General features: G+C 55.0%; 2 protein-coding genes across 2 annotated transcripts in view; both read left to right on the forward strand.

The window, feature by feature from the left end:
* The first annotated feature begins 2,187 nt into the window (after positions 1-2,187).
* Positions 2,188-20,105, forward strand: part of LOC133082917 (dehydrogenase/reductase SDR family member on chromosome X-like) — a 188,930-nt gene continuing 171,012 nt past the window's right edge. The window contains exon 1 of the mRNA XM_061179604.1: positions 2,188-2,341. Within this exon, the coding sequence (XP_061035587.1) occupies positions 2,233-2,341 (109 nt within the window). The 5' untranslated portion in view covers positions 2,188-2,232. The remainder of the gene's footprint in view (positions 2,342-20,105) is intronic.
* LOC133082916 (E3 SUMO-protein ligase ZBED1) lies at positions 2,258-12,799 on the forward strand. The gene is made up of 2 exons (XM_061179603.1): positions 2,258-2,341; positions 9,547-12,799. The coding sequence occupies exon 2, from the start codon at positions 9,586-9,588 to the stop codon at positions 11,668-11,670; it is 2,085 nt and encodes a 694-aa protein (XP_061035586.1). The 5' UTR covers positions 2,258-2,341; positions 9,547-9,585; the 3' UTR covers positions 11,671-12,799.

Genomic DNA, 20,105 nt, shown 5'->3' on the forward strand with positions numbered 1-20,105 from the left:
TGACCGACGGGAAGGTGAAGAGATGCTGAGGGTGGGATTTAGGTGACACCTGCTCAGACCAGAGAGAGGATCCTCCCCTGCCCACCACTGACCACCAGCGTAGAAGCGGGGACTTCAGCCCTACAACCACAGGGAACTAGATTCTGCTGTTAACCCAAATGAGCTTGGAAACAGCCTCTTCCAGATCACTCCCTTGGGAGCCCAGTGGGTAGACATCTCGATTTTGACCTTGTCAGACCTTGGGCAGGAGACCCACAAGCAAGACTTCTCACCTACAGGGCAGTGAGATCATATGTTGGTGTTTGTTTGAGCTGCTACACGTCGGGTGATTTATTACGGGTGCCATAAAAGTCAAGTGCATTTGGAGCCTCAACATTCTAATGAGTTCCAGGCTCTCTGAATTGGGGGCCGTGGCTGGAAGCACCTGGTGACGACCCCAGCCCCTCCATTCACCACTCCAGAAACCACGTTACAACACAGACGCTTCGGGGAGATGGGGCAAGAGGACGGGAGGCGTCAGCTGGCATTGCTATGCCTCCACAGATAACATGCCTGGCAACGGGCCTTTCTTTTTGGACACACACCCCGGGACAGGTCCACGCCCCCACTGTTCCCTGGGTTCCACCTGCTTCTAGGTCCTTCTTATTCTGTCACTGTGGCCACACCTGGGGCTCTTGCGGGAAACCCTGGAGGGCGGCAGCTATCGAGGTTTTCCCTGATGCTCTTTTCTGGGCACACCTGGGCATGCCTGGCACACCTGGGTGCACCTGGCCAAGAGGGGCAGCTGATACCATGGTCTTGCTGGGGATCCTGGGAAGGCTTCCTGGCCTCGGTTTTCTCATCTGTAGGACAGAGGGTCACAAAGACCAGAAAGACCCTTCTAACCCAGCCTTGGATTGCACCAAGGTCTGTATCCTGAGCATCTCCAGGTGGCCTGAGTGGAGGGGGGCAGCCTGCACGTTGGGGGTGACCCCGAGTCAGACCAGCTGGGTTCACTTCCTACGGCGATGGGGGGAGACCCAGAGTCCAGGTGCGGGGGTCACAGTTCCAGAGGGTTGTGGAGTGTGGGATCCTGGGTCCTAGCAGGGGCAGGAATCCTGGTGGGGCTGGGGTGGAGATCCTTGGTCCTAGGTGTTGGCGGGCGCTGATGGCGGGGGGGGGGGAGGTGGTCTCTGCTGGTGTGTTATGAGGGGTGCTGTCCCGTAGGTGTCCGAATCGGGGGGATATGGATGTGGTCCAGGGTTCTGATGGATATTAAGGTCCCTGTAGGGTCTGGGGTTGCCAGGTTTAGGGTTTCTGTAAGGTTCTGGATAGGGGTCTGTGTGGGGTCTTACTGGGGGTCTGGGTTGGGGGAAGTGCGGGGAGGGAGGGTCCTAGCTGTGATCTGGGTGGGGGTCTGGTGGAGGTCCCCTCAGGGGTCTCTGGGGGTCTGGTGGAAGTCTGGGCGGGGGGGTTCCACGCTCCAGGAGGGATCCACGTGGGAGTCCATGGTCCTGTCTGGGGGGGCTGGGGTTCTGCTGTGGAGGTGGGCAATAGCCTAGCGGGAGTCCACGGTCTCAATGGAGGGTCTGAGGTCCACGGGGGCTCTTGTGGTCAGAGGGCCGGATTGGGGGTCCCAGGCAGGAGTCCAAGGTCTGGGTTGGGTCCACGTCTGGGTGGGGGTCCTGCAGCCAGGCAGGGGTCCCGGGGATCCGTGGTCTGGGCAGGGGTCCCTGGTGTCCGTGGTCTGGGTGGGGGTCTGGGGTCAGGAGGGGTCCCGGGGTCCAGGCAAGGAGGGGCCCCTGGGGTCCGTGGTCTGGGCGGGGGTCCTCGGTCCGGGCGGGGGTCCCTGGAGTCTGTGTTCCGGGCGGGGGTCCCTGGGGTCGGGGCGGGGGTCCCTGGGGTCCTTGGTCCGGGCGGGGGTCCCTGGGGTAGGGGGGGTCCATGGGGTCCTTGGTCCGGGTTGGGGTCCGGGGCCCCGGCGTCAGGCAGAATCCCGGGGTCCGGGCGGAGGTCGTCAGCCAGGAGGGGGTCCGCGGTGCGGACGGGAGTGCGTGTTTCGGGCCGGGGTCGGGGGTCCGGGGTCCGGGGTCCGGGGCCCCGAGTCAGGCGGCGTCCCGGGGTCCAGGCGGGGTCCGGGCGGGGTTCGGGGCGGGCGCGTGGGCGCGGGGGGCGGGCCGGCGCGGGCGCGTTTCCGCCGTCCGGCGGGGCTCCGAGTCCCGCGGGCGGCGCGGAAGCGGCGGCCGGGCAGCCATGTCGCCTTTGTCTGCGGCGCTGGCGGCCCTGCGGGTGTACGCGGTGGGAGCGGCGGTGGTCGTGGCGCAGCTGCTGCGCCGCCGCCTCCAGGGCTTCGCGGAGCCAGGTCAGCGGCCGGCGGCGGGCGGGGGCGTCGGCGCGCGGGGCGGGCGGGGGGCTCGCGGCGGCGGCGGCGCCCGGCCGGGGTGGCGCGCCTCGCTCGGCCGGGACCCCCGGGGCTGGGGACGAGCGGGGGAGCGGCGCGGCGGGGCCCCGCGTGTCCTTGACCCCGGCCGCCGGCCAGGGCGCGCAGCGCCGGGCGCTCCCGGAAGCAGGGCCGGGCGGCCGGGTGGGGGGAGGGAGGCGCGCCGTCCCCACGCGCCCCCTCCCCCGCTCCGCGCATCCCGGGCCGGGGTCGCCCCGGGGGTCCGCTCCCCCCGCGCACTGCGGGCCGGGGTCCCCGGGGTCCCGCGCGCCCCGCAGCCCCGCGGCCGGGGGGAAGGAGGGGGCGCTCGAGAGCCCGGCCGCGCGCAGGATCGGGTAGGACGGGCCTCCCCGGGGCGGGTGGGGGACGCCGGGCGCGCTCGGGGGCGCGGCGAGGCCTGGAGGGAGGGGCTTCCGCTCTGGGGCACCTTGTTCCTCTGGCCCCCGCGACCTCCGCGGCGTCTCCGGTTCCAAGCTTTCCGGGGACCCGTTCGTGCTCTTCACGCACGTTGGGGACCTCCGGGGGCGAGGGGTGGCGGCGGTCCGTCTGGGGCTGTGTCTGGTCGCAGCGGCGTGCTCAGGACGTAAAACGGGGAAGCCTGTAGGAACCTCTGTCTGCCCTGATTTGCAGGAGATCACAGTAACCCTAGGCTACGCGAGCATACATGACATTGTATTTTTAGGTGATAGATGACTACTTTCTAAAACAAAGTATTCGGTGGGAAGAGTGGTGCTGTGTCACCTTGTGGCCCGTCTCTCTAATGTGTAGCCTAAGGGGATAGATATAGTCTCAGGTTCACCCGTGTTTCCACCCTTTTGACCTAGCACCCCCAGCACCGTCTGGGCAACACCCCTGAGACACGGGGGTGAAAAAAGGCAGAGAACATGTGACTTCGGTTGTGAAAATACTTGAGAATCGCTCCACGGGCGCTGCCGGGGCCACGCTTTGCAAACCTGCAGCTCCGAGCAGGAGTAGGTATTTTTATATGAGCTCCACCCTCCCAGGCCTCCATCCAGGGAAATAAATCTTCCAGGTTTATGTGAGGCGAGCATTTGGTTTTCTGATAAGCTGGATTTCCGTATTTAAAAAAAAAAAAAACACATTGAGAGCGATGAGAAATGAACAGAGGGTAAGAACCCAGCCAGTACCTGGGGCTCGGGGGTGGGGTCCGCATAGTCACCTTTGAGATCAGGACTGGCTTGTAAACAGTGAAGAGGTATGGAAAGCTGTCCCAAGTTGCCCCAAATGGCCCCAGGTTGTGGAGCGCCGCTCCGAGCGGCTTTGCTTCCAGACGGGTCTGGCTCTCCCGCCCGGGAGCCCGTTTAGCTGCTCGCAGAAAAGACAAGTTGAGGATGGAATTTAGACTTGTCGGTGTTATCGCATGCAGCACCCCAAAATGCGTGCCTCGGAAACGTGTTGGAAATGCATCCAACCTGAGGGCTTGCCCTGTGGTTTCCACCTGTTGATTGATTGAGAAAAAAAATAAAGTTGTGAAAAGGCAAACCAGCCATGAAGCCATGTGTCAGCCGAGGGCATCCTTATTCCGGCTTTTGCAGAGGGTTGTTTCATCGAAAGATGGACTTGATGGGCTTGCTGTGTGCAAGCCACGTGGTCTGTGGGGTTAGAATCCATTTTAGATCTGGGTGGAGGAGTGAACGAACATTCGTCCCATGTGCCTGGTGGTGGCCGGTGTCCCAAGTGGCACTGTTCCTCTGCTTTTGGACCCACTTTTTATTTGCTCCTAACTGGACTTAACCCTTGCGGGGGAGGAGACATTGAACTTTGCCCCGGTATGGAGCTAAATAAACAGTAACACAGAGGCCCAGTGCACATGGAGAGTAGCTGGGGTTTGTTGTTCTTAAACATCAGATGTTTTCTTTTTTTAAAAAATAATTTATATAGTCTATATAAATAAAAATGTGCACAGTATAAAATAGTTGATATGGAAATATTCTCTTATTTATATATTCTAAACGGATAATGACAAACCACAGCGGTGATTATTGAAGTGCATTTGGTATTGTGAAAGTTCTTTGATAACCCGCCCTGAGCGGTCACATCATGCATCAGATTTAAAACTACCTTGGTTACGATCGTTTGCTAATATTTGCATGTCAGATATTGAATATCTGGTGAGTCTATCTATAGATCGTCTCAGCGTTTTCATGAGTTGCTTGTGCATACGGCACGTATTTAATGCAGTTATATAACTTTTATTGGGACTCCTTAGATAAAATGGAGCTGCCTCGCATTTATTACTGTCGCTTTGGAATTGTGGGTGGTCCTGCACATTTTATCAGGTGGGGGACAGGTGTGTGGTGTGAGTTCACGTGGATTCTATGAAAAGGTGAAGGAAGATGCTGAAAAGGTAACCCACTCCTGAATGTTACCTTAAAATGCACTGTCTGTAAACAAGATCATTACAAACTCATGATTGTTGCAGGTTGTCTTGATAGAGACGTGTGTAAGCGAGTTAAAAATTCCTGTAAGAGAGTCTGATTTCCAGATTCTCTGTGGTGACCGTCTATTACAAATTAAATGTCTCTGATGCATCAGTGAGTTTTGAAAGGGAGAGAAAATCATCCAGATGTGTTTTACAGGGCAGTTCTGATACCACACAGACATTTCCCTTAAGAATTCTGTTGGAAATAGGAGGTAGGTCTGGGAATGGACTTCTACTGATGGGCTGACACCCCAAAAGATGTCAACTGGCCCATTTATGAAGCTATTTTAGGATGGATCCTGGTGTTCAAACTGTAGGGTTTTTAAAAACCGATAAAGAGGAAGTTATTTCTCGGTGTTGTGTACATATGAACAGTTGGGGGTTGTGCATCCAGGGAGGTGAAACCACAGTTTTCATGATCTTAGGCGTTTTTTACTCTTAAAAAAAATAAGTACCCCCCCCCCCACCAAAGAGCTTTTTTTAAAAAAATTTAAAAAATTTTTACTTTTAGGCCGTGCCACGCAGCATGTGGGATCCTAGTTCCCTGACCAGGGATTGAACCCGTGCCCCCTGCCTTGGAAGCATGGAGTCTTAACCACTGGACCTCCAGGGGAGTCCTAAAGAGCTTTTGTTTATGTGGCTTTTACTTATCCATATGGATCCTATTCACTTAATGTTAATTAAATTTAGATTTATTTGAAATGAAAAAAAAGTGAACAGAAATGTGAAACAGAAATTTACAACATATATTTCAAGTAACATAACAAGTCACTTACATGTTATTCCCAGTAACCTTTTTTCCCAGTGAAAAATAACTATATTCTCCAACACAAACAAACAAAAGTCAGGGAGAGTGGCCCTGTTTTCGGTTCTTACCAGTTTCCTGAAGTACCGGCTGGGCAGAAGGCAGCTGGTTCTCCACTTGGTGGCTTCATCCTGTGTCTTGTGACATGTTCCTCGTGTTGGTGAAGCCGATTGGGAGGATCTGGCTGGTGTCTCTGATGTGAGAAAAGGCAGGACCTCGCCACATCCCTGGCAATGTCTTGGCGATGGTCCCCCCCAGAGATGCTCAGGCCACCCTGTAAGAAGGACCCTGTGGAGAGGCTGCTTTGACAAAACGTTGATTCCTGACTCTGACGGGAGATGTAGACCTTGCCCTCCACAGACAGTGGAGGGTGGCTTTGTGCAGCCGCCTTCAACATATGTGCTCAGAACCCTCCTACTGTGTGTCACCTCCTTGGAGGTTCTGACATCATTGGCCCGAAGGAGGTGATGCTGCAGGGGGAGGCCCTACGGGCAGTGCCTCCTTAGGTTGTCACTGTGTCAGGGATACTTCCTGCTTTGTGTGCAAAACTTTGCGCCAGGGTCGCGCTGGACTCCTTCAGCCAAATCACAGCAGTAATTCATCATCATCATCAAGGTGTAGTCGGATCTGATAAAACTGAATTGTGTGGCCCACGCGGGATGCGGCCGCTCATATTCCAGAGCCCAGGTGTGGTGCCCGCCGTGAAGTTCCTGTCGCTTTTTGGGACCACCTTTCCCACGCTCAGGTGCCCCATCCTGGCTTGGCTGTAGGATGTGCGGTCTTGGGGTTTCCTCTTTGTGAAAGTCCTGGCTGTGTCGGATCCCCTCCGCCTGTCCTGGAGACTTTGGGCCTCACCTCTGAGCAGTACATCCTTCTGCCCCACCCCTGGCTACCGACGTGCCCCTTAAATCAGCCCCCCCCAAGTGTGACCTCTCCCTGAAAAGCCTCAGGTGGGCCCTTTTGACCGCAGGGCGCCCAGCACCAGGGGTGATGTTACCACTCATAGCTTTTATAGTTTTGTTCTCATCAGCAGAGCGTGTGGGGGCGGCCGTAACAAAGTACTTAAAATCACGGAAGTTCATCCTCCCCCATCCTGGAGACCAGACGTCTGAGGTCAAGGTGTCCCAGGGCTGCGCCCCCTCCAGAGGCTTCAGGGGAGGGTCCTTCCCGCCTCTTCCAGCTTCTGGGGGCTCCAGGCGTCCCTGGGCTTGTGGCCGCGTCCCTCCCGTCTCTGCCTCTGTCTTCCCGGGGCTTCTCCTCTGTGTCTGTGTCTTTCCTCTCCTGTGTCTTGTAAGGACTCTGTCATTGGATGTAGGGCCACCCTCCTCCAGGAGGACCTCATCTCAGATTCTTCATCACATCTGCAAAGACTCTATTTCCAAATAAGGTGCCACTCTCAGGTTTTGGTGGGACATGAATTTGGGGAGGGGGGCCGCTATTCAAACCACTGTCGTCGTTACCGGGTTTTGGCTTTGAACATACGCCCCACACTCAGAAAACACCTGGTTGGTGCACTTTGTGATTTAACCCCCTGAGTGCTGTACAGGGGGTTGAAAGCTTGCAGACTTAACCCATTTCAGGGGGAAATCTGTTCCACGGACATCATTTGAGGAAATCAAATAAGTAATAAAACTAACATTCATGCTCTTAAAGCATATCTTTTTCTCTCTGTGTCTAGGCATATATGTGTATATATATTTGTTTATGATTATTTATTTAAAAAGGTCTTTTATTGAAGCGTACTTGATTTACAATATTGTGTTAGCTTCAGATGTACAGTACAGTGATTCAATTATACGTATATATTCAGATTCTTTTCCATTATAGGTCATTACAAGATATTGAATGTAGTTCCCTGTGCTATATGGTAGGTCCTTGTTGCTTATCTATTTTATATACAGTAGTGTGTATCTGTTAATCCCAAACTCCTAATTTTTCCCTCCCCACCTTTCCACTTTGGTAACCACTAGTTTGTTTTCCATGTCTGTGAGTAACAGCCTGCTTTTAAGAAAACTCAGCTGCCCTTTTGGGCGTCCTGGCCCTGATTGGCAGCTCCAGGGAACCGAATGTGTGGGCATCACCAACAGTGGAAACCCGGGGACCTGGCCCTAAGGTCGACTTCCCCACTGACAGCCGGGCAATGCTGCACCACAGCTCATAGGTATCTCTGTGCCCAGGTGTGAGTGCCCACGGTGGGCATTTTGAGAAGTTCCAGGGATTGAGAGATCCATTATTGCCCCAATCTGGTTCCTGATCCCAGATGCACGTGGGAGAAAAATAGAGGGACGTCCCTGGTGGTCCAGTGGGTTGGATTCCGCGCTCCCAATGCAGGGGGCCCGGGTTCGATCCCTGGTCGGGGAACTAGATCCCGCATGCCTCAACTAAGACCTGACGCAGCCAAGATAGATAGATAGATAGATAGATAGATAGATAGATTAAAAACCAAAACAAAACAACTAGAGCATGTGCAGTTCAGAAAGTAATATTTTAAACTTTCTTTAATTGATATATAGTTGATGTACAATATTATATAAGTTTCAGGTGTACAACATAGTGATTCACAATTTTTAAAGGTCATACTCCATTTATAGGCATTATAAAATATTGGCTGTATTTCCTGTGTTGTACTATATGTTCTTGTATCTTATTTATTTTATACCGAGTATTATAGTTTGTTCTTCTCAATCCCCTTCCCCTATATTGCCCCTCTCCCTTCCTTCTCCCCACTGGTAACCAGTAATTTGTTCTCTATATCTGTGAGTTTGCTTCTTTTCTGTTATATTCACTAGTTTAAAAAAAAAATTTTTTTTTTGGATTCCACATATAACTGATACCATACAGTATTTGTCTTTCTCTGTCTGACTTATTTCACTAAGCATAATAATCTCCAAGCCTATCCATGTTGCTGCAAATTGTGCAATTTCGTTCCTTTTTTTATGGCTGAGTCATATTCCACTGTATATATGTACCACATCTTCTTTATCCATTCCTCTGTCCATGGACGATGGACATTTAGGTTGCTTCCATGTCTTGGCTGTTGTGAATAGTGGTGCTGTGAACATGGGCGTGCGTGCATCTTTTTTCTAATGAGTGTTTTTGTTTCTTTCGGGTAAATATCCAGGAGTGGGATTGCTGAATCATACGGCATCTCTATTTTTAGTTTTTTAAGGAACCTCCCTCCTGTTCTCCATAGTGGCTGCACCAGTTTACATCCCCACCAACGGTGTAGGCGGGTTCCCTTTTCTCCACACCCTCGCCAGCATTTGTTATTTGTGTTCTTTTTGATGATGCCCATTCCGCCGGGGGTGGGGGGGGGGTTAGGTGATACCTCATTGTGGTCAAAAAGGCATCATTTCAAACCATAAAATTAGAAAAAGCTCGCATTTAATGACACTCTGCCAACTTAATATCCGCTTGAGACCCTCTGTTTTCTTCTGATTGGAGCCACATCTGATGGTGGCGTGTGACACGTGTGCTTGCCGACCAGGTTTTCTGTTGGGGAGGTGGGTCGTCTTGGGCTGGCGGGGCGCTTGGGAATGTGGCCTCCGTCTGGAGAACAAGCCCCCCTGCTTGGTGTCGGGGCTCCTGGATTTCCTAGAACAGGACAGAGTAAAGCAGCTCAGGTGAGGAAAGAGCTGTCATCAGGAGTCCAAAGACGATCCAAAAACTAAAAATAAAAAACGCGTGTCCTCGGACGCACCCGGATGGAAGAGCTGCTGGCTTGTCAGACCGGCCCCTCTGCTTTGCCAAAGCCACGAGCCGGAGCGGCGGCCCCCGGGGTCCCTCTGCGTGCGCCCTTGGTTCCGGAGCAGCCCCACTCCGCGCCGGCCGGAGCCGGGTCTCTTCTCACGCTGTGTTTGTCTCGCTGCTTCTCGGCAGGTCGTCCCGAATGAGCGGAGGCCCGGCCGGGGTGGCGCAATGGAGGGCAAGAGCCTGGAGGGCGCACAGACCGATCTCAAGCTGGTGGCGCATCCGCGCGCCAAGAGCAAAGTGTGGCGCTACTTCGGCTTCGACACGAACGCCGAGGGCTGCATCCTGCAGTGGAAGAAGATCTACTGCCGCATCTGCATGGCCCAGATCGCCTATTCGGGCAACACCTCCAACCTGTCCTACCACCTGGAGAAGAACCACCCCGATGAGTTCTGTGAGTTTGTGAAGAGCAACACGGAGCAGATGCGCGAGGCCTTCGCCAGCGCCTTCTCCAAGCTCAAGCCCGAGGCCGCGCAGCAGGGCGCGCAGGAGCCGCTGGCCGCCAAGGCGGCGGCGCACGGCCACGAGGGCCGCAGGCAGCAGGAGCTGACGGCCGCCGTCATGGGCCTCATCTGCGAGGGGCTCTATCCCGCGTCCATCGTGGACGAGCCCACGTTCAAGGTGCTGCTGAAGACGGCCGAGCCGCGCTACGAGCTGCCCAGCCGCAAGTTCTTCTGCGGCAAGGCCATCCCCGAGCGCTACGGCGCCGTGCGCGACGCGGTACTCAAGGAGCTGGCGGAGGCCGCGTGGTGCGGCGTCTCCACCGACCTGTGGCGCAGCGAGAGCCAGAATCGGACCTACGTGACGCTGGCCGCGCACTTCCTTGGCCGCGCTGCCCCCCACGGCCTCTTCCTGGGCTCCCGCTGCCTCAAGACCTTCGAGGTGCCGGAGGACAACGCGGCCGAGACCATCACGCGCGTCCTGTACGAAGCCTTCATCGAGTGGGGCGTCAGCTCCAAGGTCTTCAGCGCCACCACGGACCGTGGCAAGGACATCGCCAAGGCCTGCTCGCTGCTGGACATTGCGGTGCAGATGCCCTGCCTGGGCCACACGTTCGACGCGGGCATCCAGCAGGCCTTCCGGCTGCCCAAGCTGGGCGCGCTGCTGGGCCGCTGCCGCAAGCTGGTGGAGTACTTCCAGCAGTCTACCGTGGCCATGTACATGCTGTACGAGAAGCAAAAGCAGCAGAACGCCGCCCCCTGCATGCTGGTCAGCAACCGCGTGGCCTGGTGGGGCAGCACCCTGGCCATGCTCCAGCGCCTCAAGGAGCAGCAGTTTGCCATCGCGGGCGTCCTGCTGGAGGACAGCAATAACCACCACCTCATGCTCGAGGCCGCCGAGTGGGCCACCATCGAGGGCCTGGTGGACCTGCTGCAGCCCTTCAGGCAGGTGGCCGAGATGCTGTCCGCCTCCAGGCACCCCACCATCAGCATGGTGAAGCCCCTCCTGCACATGCTGCTCAACACCACGCTCAACATCAAGGAGACGGACTCCAAGGAGATCAGCATGGCCAAGGAGGTGATCGCCAAGGAGCTCTCCAGGACCTACCAGGAGGCGCCCGAGATCGACATGTTCCTCAACGTGGCCACCTTCCTGGACCCGCGCTACAAGAGGCTGCCCTTCCTGTCGGCCTTCGAGAGGCAGCAGGTGGAGAACAGGGTGGTGGAGGAGGCCAAGGGGCTGCTGGACAAGGTCAAGGACGGCGCCTACCGCGCCCCCGAGGACCCGGCGTACGCCGCGCCCGAGGAGCCGCCCGTGAAGAAGCCGGCGCCCTCCGCCACGCCGCCGCCCGCCAGCGTCATCAACGACATGCTGGCCGAGATCTTCTGCCCCGCGGCGGGCGTGGAGGACCAGGAGGAGTGGCACGCGCAGGTCGTCGAGGAGCTGAGCAACTTCAAGTCTCAGAAGGTGCTGGGTCTCCACGAGGACCCGCTCCGGTGGTGGTCGGACCGCCTGGCGCTCTTCCCGCTGCTGCCCCGGGTGCTGCAGAAGTACTGGTCCGTGGCGGCCACGCGCGTCTGCCCCGAGCGCCTCTTCGGCTCCTCGGCCAACGTCGTCAGCGCCAAGCGGAACCGCCTGGCCCCCGCGCACGTGGACGAGCAGGTCTTCCTGTACGAGAACGCGCGCGGCGCCGAGGCGGAGCTGGAGGACGAGGATGAGGGCGAGTGGGGCCTGGACCACGAGCAGGCGTTCCCCCTGGGCGACGCCGTGCACGCCGGCTACTTCGGCATCAGGGACGGCGGCTTCGTGTAGCGGGGCGGGGGCGGGTGACCGCGCGCGGGCGCCTCGTCGGATGCTTGGCTGTCAGTACTGACCCCGCAGTGGGGCGCGCTGCCCGGGACAGAGGAAATGCGCGGAAGACAGAGATGGACCTTTGATGGGGCTTCGGACGGCCCAGAGGACGGAGGTGGGGCCTCGGGCGGCCCAGAGGACGGAGGTGGGGCTTCGGGCGGCCCAGAGGACGGAGATGGGCTTTGGTTGCCCCAAAGGAGAGAGATGGGCTTTGGTTGCCCCAAAGGAGAGAGATGGGCTTTGGGTGGCCCAAAGGACAGAGATGGGCTATGGTTGCCCCAGAGGAGAGAGATGGGCTTTGGGTGGCCCAAAGGACAGGTGGGGGGCTTTGGGTGGCTCAGAGGACAGAGATGGGCTTTGGTTGCCCCAAAGGAGAGAGATGGGCTTTGGGTGGCTCAGAGGACAGAGATGGGCTTTGGTTGCCCCAAAGGAGAGAGATGGGCTTTGGGTGGCTCAGAGGACAGAGATGGGCTTTGGGTGGCCCAAAGGACAGAGATGGGGCTTCGGGCGGCCCAGAAGACAGAGATGGGCTATGGTTGCCCCAGAGGAGAGAGATGGGCTTTGGGTGGCCCAAAGGACAGGTGGGGGGCTTTGGGTGGCTCAGAGGACAGAGATGGGCTTTGGGTGGCCCAAAGCTGGTGAAAACGAGTGTTTTCTCTGCAGGGGCCCCTTGCGTCCCAACGCAAGGGAAAGAAATGACTTACAAAAGCTCTAGAGGTCCGCTGATAGGATTGCAAATGCTAAACTCCGCGACAGAAGCACGGCCGGCAGGGATGTTTTGCCCCCTAGATAATTCCATACCTGCAGCATTCGTGTTCTCTGCGAGGGACGCTTTGGGGTAAATCGGAGAAAGATTGAAAACGACGGGCGGCTGAGGATGAAACCCCCTGCGTGTCCTCCGCTGACACCATCCGTGGATGTTAGCCATTGGTCGGTGAAGGAACCCGTTTACGCTGTCATTTACGTGGGAACCTTGCCTCTGGGTAGCCGGGGAGAGACGCTTTCGCCATATGCCCTGTTTTCAAGAGACACCAGTTTTATGTTTGGTGGAAGATGTTAATAGTGGGCTTGCAATGCAACCGCTTATAAAAAAAGCAGAAAAGAGGTGTTGGTTGTGGTGTGTTTTCTGCCATCAGTCAGTCTTTTTTTCTCCCCTTGCCCGAATTCACAGTGCTTGTGAGCCCCGTAGCTCACGGGTCTTGAGGTGGGTTTTTTGTGAGTCTGATGCTTCAAAGGTCTGGTTTCCCCAGAATCACTTTTCTTGGGATGAACATAGAGAAGGCGGTCCCCACTCCTTGGAAACCCTGCTTTTGAATACGAAGGACCCTCTCGTGCCCACGGCCGGCTCTAGAGGGCTGATTTAGATTTGATTCCCGGAAGGGGCTCTTGCATTCTCTGTTTTAAACTCAACACCAATGGGGGGCGGGGGGCATTGAGTTAAAAATAGTACCAGGGATCATTTTATCTTTGGGGGTCCTTGTGGGTTGCTTCCGTCATTGGGGAAACAGGAAGGCTGTTTCTAACACTTAGAACTACTTTTATTTATTTATTTATTTTAAACGCATTGCTTTTCTTTAAGAGGCAAAGCCCCTGGACTTCCCTGGCGGTCCAGTGGTTACGACTCCGTGCTCTCAATGCAGGCGGCACGGGTTCGATCCCTGGTCGGGGCCCTAAGATCCCACATGCTGCACGGTGTGGCCCAAAAAAAGAAAAAGGCACCGCTGTTATTTCTGATTCCCACCTTAAAACATCCCAAGTCCGGATGGATGTTTTGTCAGGAGGTACGCGATTTACAAATGCCCCATCTCAGCCCTTGGCAATCTTTTCCCAGGACCCCAACATCGAGGCGCATCCCGGGGGCTTAAGGAGGGCATTTCTCCAGGTTCATGGCTGGGGACTTCTTGTGGCTCTGGCCAAGGCAGTATTTTATCTTGATGTCACCAGCCTTGAATGTGTTTAGGAAATCAGGTGTCAGAAAGCAGCTTCACCTGCGCCGTCACCTTGAAGGAAAGCGATAGCATCGCTGTCTCCAGACCCTCGGCTCTGCTCTCCGGCTGGAAAAAGAGCCGCAGAGATGCACATCCCACCTCCCGGGCTGTATTTGGCTGCTTTGCATCTGACCCCCCCCTCACATTTCTTAAAATCTTGGCTTTCTGTCACTCATGAAAACTTGTGTTCCTCCAGCCAGCCACCTCTCTGCGTTTCCCACATTTTTTTCTAAGCCCTGGGGTTGCCGGCGCTCTTCCTGGCTTGTACTTTTTCTTATTTAATACTTTTGAATCGGACGCTTGTTCGAGAAACCCCAGCAGTAAACGGACTCCTAATTTATCTGTCTGACGTGTGGGGGTAAGGCTTTGCACTTGCAGGAGAGCCTCCGACCTCGGGGGAGGGTTTTATTTCTGTTTGTTTAAAGAGACTTTTCCAAGCCACGCAGAAGAAATAAGGCCACTGTGCTTTGTTCTGCGGTCTTTGGAAATCACATCAAGGGTGTGATGCATTTCTGGATCTTTTGGCATCAAAATGTGTTTATGTGAATAAAGCTGCGAGCCGGGGAAGCCTGCTATGGGAGTAGGGATTCTGCACGTTCGTTCCCTGGGCTGTCTTTGCACTGGGTGTAGGGAGGAGGGGGAGGATGGTTGTAAAAACCCGAGCCTTTTTGGGTGCTGACCTCAGACCATGTGTATCACTAGGGCATCTGGGTTTTTTCCCATCGACTCCTTTCTCTCCCCATTCCCTTCCTTTCCTTCCTTTTAAGAAAACGAGGTACCCCAGAAACAGACAGAGTGGGAGGTCGGCGTCCCTCGTAGTTTTCTCCTTCTGCATATTATGGGTTCCCTCTGTTCCTGGGGGCATGGGGAGGGGGATTCAAACGTATAATTTTTCTGCACAAGCATTTTGAGTTTAAACGGGCCAGTTTTCAGTCATGATAACCTGACACTTCCAGAGCTTTCTCCGTCGAACGTTAAGTGCAATGTGTCCTTCAGTGTCTTAGATAAAGTATCATCGCTGGCATCCAGAACTTCTCGTAAAAACACAGCCCCTGACCGTTAAGGATGTGTCTTATCTGGGTCGGTCCAGGACTCTGCTTCCTCAAAATGGTGTGTGTTTCATGCTCAGGTCTTGCTGTAAAGTCAGTTTCCTTTCAGAGCCCCGCTCTCATCCCAGCTCGGGGAGGCGGGCGCCGCAGTGTGTGTTTGGAGTGATCCCGGGGTCTCGGCCGCCCTCTGAGCAAGGCCTGACCCGCTGAGAAGACCTGGGGCCCTTCACAGGCTTCTGAAAGCACCGCGGCCCTCGGACAGTTCGTTCTTCTGGTTTCCGGGTGCAGTCTGGACCTATCCCGGACACATAGCTAGAATTCTTTTCCTTGGGAACCTGCAGCCCCGTGTGTCCCCGTCCTATAAATTGTACTGAATTAAGACCCAACGTTGGATGTTTTGCAGCTGTTCTGGCCACCGGGGACTGGGTTTGCAGCTCTGCCTGGAAACACAAGCCCTTCTGTGCCTCGCACGGCTAGCAGACCCACGGCTGGGCCTTCGGGGCCCTCCTTCTGCGTGGCGGGGGCCCTTGGCCACCCTCCTCTGAACTTTGCTGGCTGCGTCCTCTGCAGCCCCGTGCGGGGGGAATACAGCTGCTGCTTGCCTTGGGTGGCTTCAGCATCGCCTCCAGCCCCACCGGCCTCTCCTCCGGCCCTGCTGTGCACAGAGCCGGCCCCATCCTGTCATGCTCACGTCAAGGTCCCGACCGTTCAGGCTCCCCCTTCCTCTCTGCAGACCCGGGTTCCTGACCTGCAGCCCTGGCCTAGACCCGGCCTGTGGGCCAGCCCTGCAGACGCAGGGCCCTCCCGGGCCCTGGGATTTGGGACCTGCGTGGTCTCCGGGTCCCCCCGGCTGCCTGGGCCCATCCCGGCTTCCCAGGCTATGACTCCGAGGCTGGGGGCTCCGCGTGGCCTCTTTGCTAGGGTTGTTTCTGCTGGTTTTCTGGGAGCACTCTTAGAATATCTGCTCAGTGGTTTGACCTTTGCCTGAAGCAAGGTTGGGATGCTTTGCCCACCTCTCGTTTTCAGCCCAATTTGTTCACCTTCTCGATTGACCCGAACTCACTCAATTTTTTGGGTGACGTGAGACCAGATGGGATAGGCTTTTAGCAGGTGGCAGATGGCACAAGGCAGGGGCACGTTCCTCAGGGAGTGTTTCTTTAGGGAGACGAGCATCGCTTCCTCTGTTAGAAGGATGGAACCCGGCGGTCTCCGCAGCTGTCCTTGAAAGAGGACTTTTCCTGAGAGATTTTGTCACATGGGGTCGACAGCAAATGCATTTCCCCTCGCACGGTGGGTGTTCTGGGAGGTGGTACTTGATGAGTCTTCTTGAGGCTTTTGCTTCCAGGAGGATCCTGACTGGGTCTTCGTGGAAATGAGGCAGTGATTGGAGGGTAGGTGACATTGGGAAGATCACGTCTCATGCACAGCACCGGGGACGCCAGGATTGCGGTTTATGGGCCAGCGTAGGAGCTGATAATTGTGTCGATGGCCAGTTTGTTACATACATACTAACCTTTGTGATTCCATGCCTGGATGGAGTTGATTCTATTTTTATATATATATAATGTAAATATGTATATAAACATAAGTATATATATTTACATATATAAATATATATACTTTCATACCCTATCTATGTATATCTTCTTTTTTATATTCTGTCAGTCAATTATCTGTCATCTATTATCATTCATCTATGTATTTATTACATATCTATCATCTGTCTACATTTTTATCATCTATGCATGTATTATTTATAATCTATGCATCTATAATCTATAATCTATGCCTTTGTCCATTTTCTATTATCTATCGACCTATTTATTATCTGTATCTATTATCTATATTATCTATGTATTTATCTATGTATCTATGATCAATTTATCATACATCTTTGTATCTATCATCTTTCTATGTATCTATTATTTATCATCTATATACTTATTATTTATTTATCATCTACGTATCTATGTATTTTCTATTACCTATCAATTTGTCATATCTATCTATCTATCTGTCTCTGTTTATCTATCCATCCATCCGTCCATCCTATACCTTTATGGGTAAACTGAAGGTGCGTTGAGCAGCTTTGATTCTCCCTGCAGGAAATTTAATGAGTTAATACATTTCTCCTTAAAGGACAACTGTCATTGGTCAACGTGTCATGGATTTACGCGTTTCCCTGCTCCATGAGACACTCTGGCAGGAACCGTGGGATTCCTACCGTCCACCCTCCTCCCGGAACCTCTGAGGACTCAGCATTTCCAGCTTCTCACCCAGGAGGGCTGGGGGGAGCATCGCCCTGCACTCAGTGCCTGGTCCCCTGGCTCCTAGGCTGGTGTGGCCCTCACCCCTTCACACGCACTTGGCCAGAGAGCTACACCACACCTCTCGGGCCAGGGCAGCTGGCCCCGTAGCGGATGGGCTGAGTGGCCGCAGGCCTGCCCTGGGGGAGGGGGGTGTGGGGTCTCCCCAAGGAGGAGCCCATTCCTGGGCTGTGGGCGGTGAAGCCCACATGGAGGGTCTCCAGGTGGCAGAAGGACATGTGGGAGGTCCAGCCGCTGGGATGCAGTGACCGGGTCACCTCCCTTCCTGCTGGCATCCGGGGTCTCGCGTGCCAGGCCAGGAGGGCCAGTCCTGGGTTTGTGATCAGGTTGGTTCGGGGCTGTCCCGCCGTGTACGGCCTCGTGAAGGAGCGCGGCCCGGGACAGCGGAGGTGGTGCACGCGTAGTGCCCGAGCCAGCGGTGAGCCCTCCTGGGTGGGTGTCTGGCAGGAGGGACACCCCCTGGGAGGGGCTGGTGAGGTCGGGGCGAGGGGCTGGCGGTGGCCTTCCCTGGTCTTGTCCTGACCGCCCCGGCGAAGCGTTGGGAGGGGTTGGGGACGGGGAGGTGGATGAAGGGAGGAGCAGATGCATAGTCGGGGGGGATGGTGGGTGCACGATGCATGTGCAGGAAGGCACGTCCGTACTGCTGGCAGCGCAGGGGGAGACCGAGCAGGGAGCCCCCAGCCCTGCCTTTCCTCCTCCGCCTCCGACCTTCTCGTGTGGACACCTCCGGGTGAGGTGGCGGGAGCATGTTACAGACTGAGTCTTGGTATCCCCCCCGAGTTCATATGTGGAAGCCCTGACCCCCGAGGGGATGGTGTTAGGCAGTGGGGTCTTTGGGAGGTGATTAGGGTTAGATAAGGCCATGAGGGTGGGGTCCCCGTGATGGGATTAGTGTCCTTATAGGAAGAGGAGGAGACCAGAGCTCTCTCTCCACCACGTGAGGACATGGCAGGTATGCAGCTGTACAAACCAGGAGGAGAGCCTCGCTGGGAACTAATCTGCCTTCGCCGTGGTCTCGGACTAACAGCCTCCACGACTGTGAGAAGCACGTGTCTGTTGTTTAAACCACCTTGTCTGTGCTACTTTGTTACAGCAGCTAGTATTAGTCAGGGCTCTCCAGGGAGATGGAACCAACAGGATATATCTAATATCTATGTAGATGGATAGATAGTTGATAGATAATAGCTAGATGATAGATAGATAATAGCTAGCTAGCTAGATGATAGATATGTAGATGATAGCCATATGATAGGTAGATAGATGATATAGATAAATGTAGATATTGGTTCTGTTTCTTTGCAGACCCCTGTGTAATACATTTATCTGTATCTTTATCTCTGTATCGGTATGTATATATTGATTGATTGATTGGAATTGACCTACACAGTTCGGGAGATCAAGAAATGCCACCGTCTGCCATCTGGAGCCCCAGGAAAGCTGGTGGTGTGTTCAGTCCAAGTCCAGAGGCCTGAGAACCAGGCACACAGATGTCCAAGGGCAGGAGGAGATGGACATCCCCGCTCAAGGACAGAGAGAGAGAGAATTCTCCCTCTGCCTTTCTGTTCTATTCAAGTGTCAACTGATTAGACGGGGCCCACCCTCCCTGGGGAGAGCCATCTGCTTTCCTGCAGCCACCTGTTCAAATGCTCATGTCACCCAGAAACACCCTCCCAGACACATGCAGAGATCACGGTGCCCAGCTCTCTGAGCTCCTGGTGGCCCAGCCAACTTGATGCATACCATTACTCATCATGCAGCCCGAGCTGGCAGGTAGAGCAGCTGAGTGCCACAGGGCGTGACCAGGGCTGCAGGCCTTAGCAGGCACAGCTCTTGGGTCCAGCCGACTCTCTCGCCCATGTGCTCAGGGGCGGCTGGGGGCCTCTTCAAACTACCTGTGACCTCACCCAGCCCGCAGAGGGGATGGGGCTTATAGTCACACGTAAAAGACTCCTGCTTAGAAAGGCCTCTGTTGGGTCCCCGTGGAGGCTGTTTTCTCTCCCCCTTTCCGCATTTATTCCTATCATCCCTGGGGCTTCTCCCCACATGGCTCTTTCCTCTGGTGTTGGCCCTTCTAGCATAACCATTTTTATTTTTTAAAAAAATTTTATTGTTTATTTATTTTTAAAATTTTGGCCACGCTCCGCGGCTTGCAGGATCTTAGTTCCCCGACCAGGGATGGAACCCGTGCCCCCTGCAGTGGAAGCGCGGAGCCCTAACCACTGGACCGCCCGGGCAGTCCCATGGACCTCTTGGATTTCTCTATTTGGAGGGAGTTGCCACAGGGTTTAGTGGTGACCGCCGCAGGAGGGAAGGTTTAGGATCCACGCGAGGCGACATCACGAGGCTGAAGAGCCGCGGGGCCCCTCAGCTGCCCCCAGCTCTTTCTGTCCCCCTGCTGTTGGTGGAAGCAGCCATGCTTGGTGGCTGACACCTGCACTCGTTTCTCAAGCTGTGGAAACATGCCAGCACGAGAGGCGGCCGTCAGGTCCTCCTGCCACAAGGATGAGCCATCATCCAGGCGATGGTGCCGTGCTGGCTTGAGCTGGTGCTTTTTCCGCGCTTCTCTGGTCCGGCTGGCTGGGTCCCTGCTTCCAGACGACGCCCATTGGAAGCTCGTTAGGGCTCTCGGTTGCCTGAAAACTCATACTTTGTGCTGGCTAATTTTATGTCAATGTGGCTGGGCTGTGGACCCAGCTTTGTGGTCAAACGCTGGTCTAGAGGTTGCTGGGAAGATATTTTTTAAGATGAGAGGAACGTTGGGACTTCCCTGGTGGTCTAGTGGTTAGGACTCTGTGCTTCCACTTCAGGGGGCACGGGTTCGATCCCTGGTTGGGGAACTAAGATCCCGCATGCCCCGTGGCATGGCTAAAAAAAAAAAAAAAAAAGATGAGATAAACATTGAAATCATGCAGCAACATGGATGGACCTAGAGATGATCATACTGAGTGAAGTAAGTCAGAGAAAGACAAATATATAATATCACTTATATGTGGAATCTAAAATATGATACAGATGAACTTCTGTACAAAACA

This window comes from Eubalaena glacialis, chromosome Y (assembly GCF_028564815.1).
Source record: "Eubalaena glacialis isolate mEubGla1 chromosome Y, mEubGla1.1.hap2.+ XY, whole genome shotgun sequence".
In the NCBI taxonomy this organism is placed as follows: domain Eukaryota; kingdom Metazoa; phylum Chordata; class Mammalia; order Artiodactyla; family Balaenidae; genus Eubalaena; species Eubalaena glacialis.

Bases quoted from the DNA above. Each gene is read 5' to 3' on its own strand.
- LOC133082916 (XM_061179603.1), top strand. From the start codon at position 9,586: ATGGAGGGCAAGAGCCTGGAGGGCGCACAGACCGATCTCAAGCTGGTG.